General features: G+C 64.9%; 1 protein-coding gene across 1 annotated transcript; it reads right to left on the reverse strand.

Annotated features, from left to right (window-relative positions):
* Nucleotides 1–650: 650 nt before the first annotated feature.
* TMEM200C (transmembrane protein 200C) lies at nt 651–2,486 on the reverse strand (the record flags this gene model as incomplete). Its single annotated transcript, XM_082852960.1, has 1 exon — nt 651–2,486. One exon carries the CDS (start codon nt 2,484–2,486, stop codon nt 651–653), a length of 1,836 nt encoding a protein of 611 aa, XP_082709086.1.
* Nucleotides 2,487–2,709: the final 223 nt, after the last annotated feature.

Raw genomic sequence — 2,709 nt, forward strand, 5'->3', positions numbered from 1 at the left:
GTGCTGGCCCCCTCTGGTCTCCATTAGACGCCCTAGTAGCAAAATGTAAATTCCCTTTTCAAAAATAGAGAGGCCTTTGGGCAACTGGATGAGCAGAGTGGGGTGGGGCGAGGAAAATGCTCTTTCCCGACAAACTCATGCTTTTGGCTTTGACTTCCTTTAGTAATATCAGTTCTCAGAGAACTGAGATAGACCCTTCTATGCTCCGCAAAAGCATAGGAGGCAAAAAGCTTGTCGTTCACAAGCAGCTGTGGACAAAACCAGCGGCAGAGTACAGGTTAGGGAAATTAGGGATCCAAAAAAAAAAGTTGGAGTAAAGTGCACAGTTACTGTCAAAAATATATTATTTTGATCCTAAGAAAATTCAGAGAATTTTATCCATGAACTAGATTGCTGACCTTTTAATACATTTGGTTTTCATAGAACAATCACCATCGGACATATAAGACTAGTTTGTTTTTTTAAAAAAAAATTGCTTGGAGTTATCTACAGGAATCTCGTGAACGCAATTCAAGGCTAACATTCTGCAGCTCTTTGGGTAGTGGACGATTTCCTCGGATAAATCCCCAAGGACAGAGGGAACTGTTAACCTCACTGCTTCAAGCGGGCGTTTCTCCCATTTTCTCACTCTTTTCTCGCCTCCTCTTTCCCTAAATGCCAGTAGTTTCCAGTTCTCCGTCCTCGACCGCTGGGGCGTGAGATCGGGAAATCATGAAGAGTTTCTCCTCGTTTGTAAACTGCCTCTGCACCCGCTGGGGGGGCTCGCCCGCTGGGGGCTTCTGGCCAGGACCCTCGGGGGGACTCCGCTCCGACCCCGGGGAGGTGGCGGCATCACCGTCTGGACTTTCACCAGCCACCGTGTCCACCACCGACTCCAGGGAGGTGCCGGCCTCCCGCAGCGGGGTGTAGCCCTTATTGCTGCAGGACGGGTCATCCGACTGGGAGCTCGGCGAGTCCGGCCCGGCGGGGGGCGAGCGCTCCCGCCGCAGCGGGGGCTCGGGGGAGGCAGCCGGGGCCGGGACGCTCGAGTCCAGGTGCGCGCTACGCGAGGCGGGCGGGGGCTCGGGGGACGAGGGCGCCCGGTAGTCCGGGAGCCCGCTGGTGCTGCGGCGTCGCAGGGCCGCGTACCTGCCGGTCCTGGGCAGGCGGCCGCCCTGCCCCCTGGCGGTGCACGCGGCCGCCGCGCCCGCCGGCTCCTCCGGCTCGCGGGGCGCCCAGCGCGCGCCGCCCCGGGCGCCGCGGAGGTCGGTGAAGCTCAAGTCGGGCTCGCCCCGCGGGATCTCCCGGGAGCCGCGCTCCCCGGGCGGCCGCTGCCAGCCTCGGCTCGCGCCCGCTGCGTCCCCATCCCCGTCGCGGTCCCCCGGTAGGGGCAGCAGCGCGAAGGCGCTCAGCGAGGAGCCCACGAGGGAGCTGGCGGTGCTCTGGCGGCCCCAGCTCTCGGGGGGGCTGCAGGGCGCCGGGCTGCTGCTGCTGCTGGCGGCCGCGGTGGCGGCGGCGGCCCGGCGACGGCCGGCCACGCCGGAGCGCTCACGGTAGATGCTGTACACGGCCTCCGCCAGGCTCTGGGGCTCCCGCGGGCGGCACGGGGACGAGGCCAGGTCTGGGGGGGACGCTGCGCCCCGGGCCCCGCCCCCGCCCAGCGCCGCTGGGTGGGGCCACGCACCCCTGCCCAGCATCGCCGTCGCCCCGAAGGCGTCCCCGGCGCCGCCACAGCCTCCGGGCTTCAGCTCCAGGCCCCGCGACTGCACGTAGCTGAGGAAGCCGTTGAGCGGCGCGGCCCCTGGGGGCGCCGAGGCGGGGGCGGAGGACGAGGAGGAGGCGGCGGCTGCCAGGTCTTTGGCGCGGAGGCTGTGCACGTCGATGACGGTGGAGTAGAGGTCCCGCAGGTTGATGATCTTGGTCTTCTTGTCCCGGTTTTCATGGAGCACTGCGTTGGCGCAGATGAATAGGAAGATGCCGATGCCCATGATGAGGGGCCCAAAGACCTTGAGCTTGTCCGAGTGTAGGTAGCTGGAGAAAATGCGGAAGAAGCCGCCCACGGACGTAGGAGAGGACGAAGAGGGTGCGGAGGACCGTGCTGGAGGCGTGCTCCTGGGCGCGCCCACGGAACTGGCGGTGACATCCTCCGGAGGCCCCGGGTGCTTCCTGGACCGGTTTCTGCTGCCACTGCTGCTGCTGTTGGTCGTGGTGGGGACGCGGTGGCTGCTGCCTGCGGGCGGCAGCTGCTTACCCCCCTCCCTGTTGGTCCCGTTGGCCTTGGGCCAGTAGCCCACCACCGCCAAGGCTATGCCCACCAGCAGCACCAGGATCCCGCAGAGGGCGATGAGCCCGGAGACGGAGCAGAGCTTCAGCTTGCCTTTCACCACCACCACGTCGTTCTTGCGTCTCTTCTTGGCTTTCCGCCTGCGCTTGGGGACTTGGCTTGGGGGGCGGAGGGGATCCTGCTTTCTGGCGGAAATCCTCAGCAGGCCGCCGGTGGCGATCATGGCGAGCGGGTGCAGTGCGGGGCTAGCCCCTGGGGCGGAGGCCTGTGCTGGGGCGGGGGCACCAGCTGCCCACTAGCTGCTCCGCCACCTCCTCCCACTGCAAAGCAGAGGAAGACAGTCAGAGGGTGTAGGCTTGGCTGCAGCAACATCCCACGGGCTGCCATGGTCTCGCTCCCGGGTCCCACCACGTGCGTGTCCCTCGTCCCAGGGCCATTACCCGCTA

The sequence above is a fragment of the Leucopleurus acutus genome (genome assembly GCF_964270905.1).
Source record: "Leucopleurus acutus genome assembly, chromosome: 13".
NCBI classification, from domain to species: domain Eukaryota; kingdom Metazoa; phylum Chordata; class Mammalia; order Artiodactyla; family Delphinidae; genus Leucopleurus; species Leucopleurus acutus.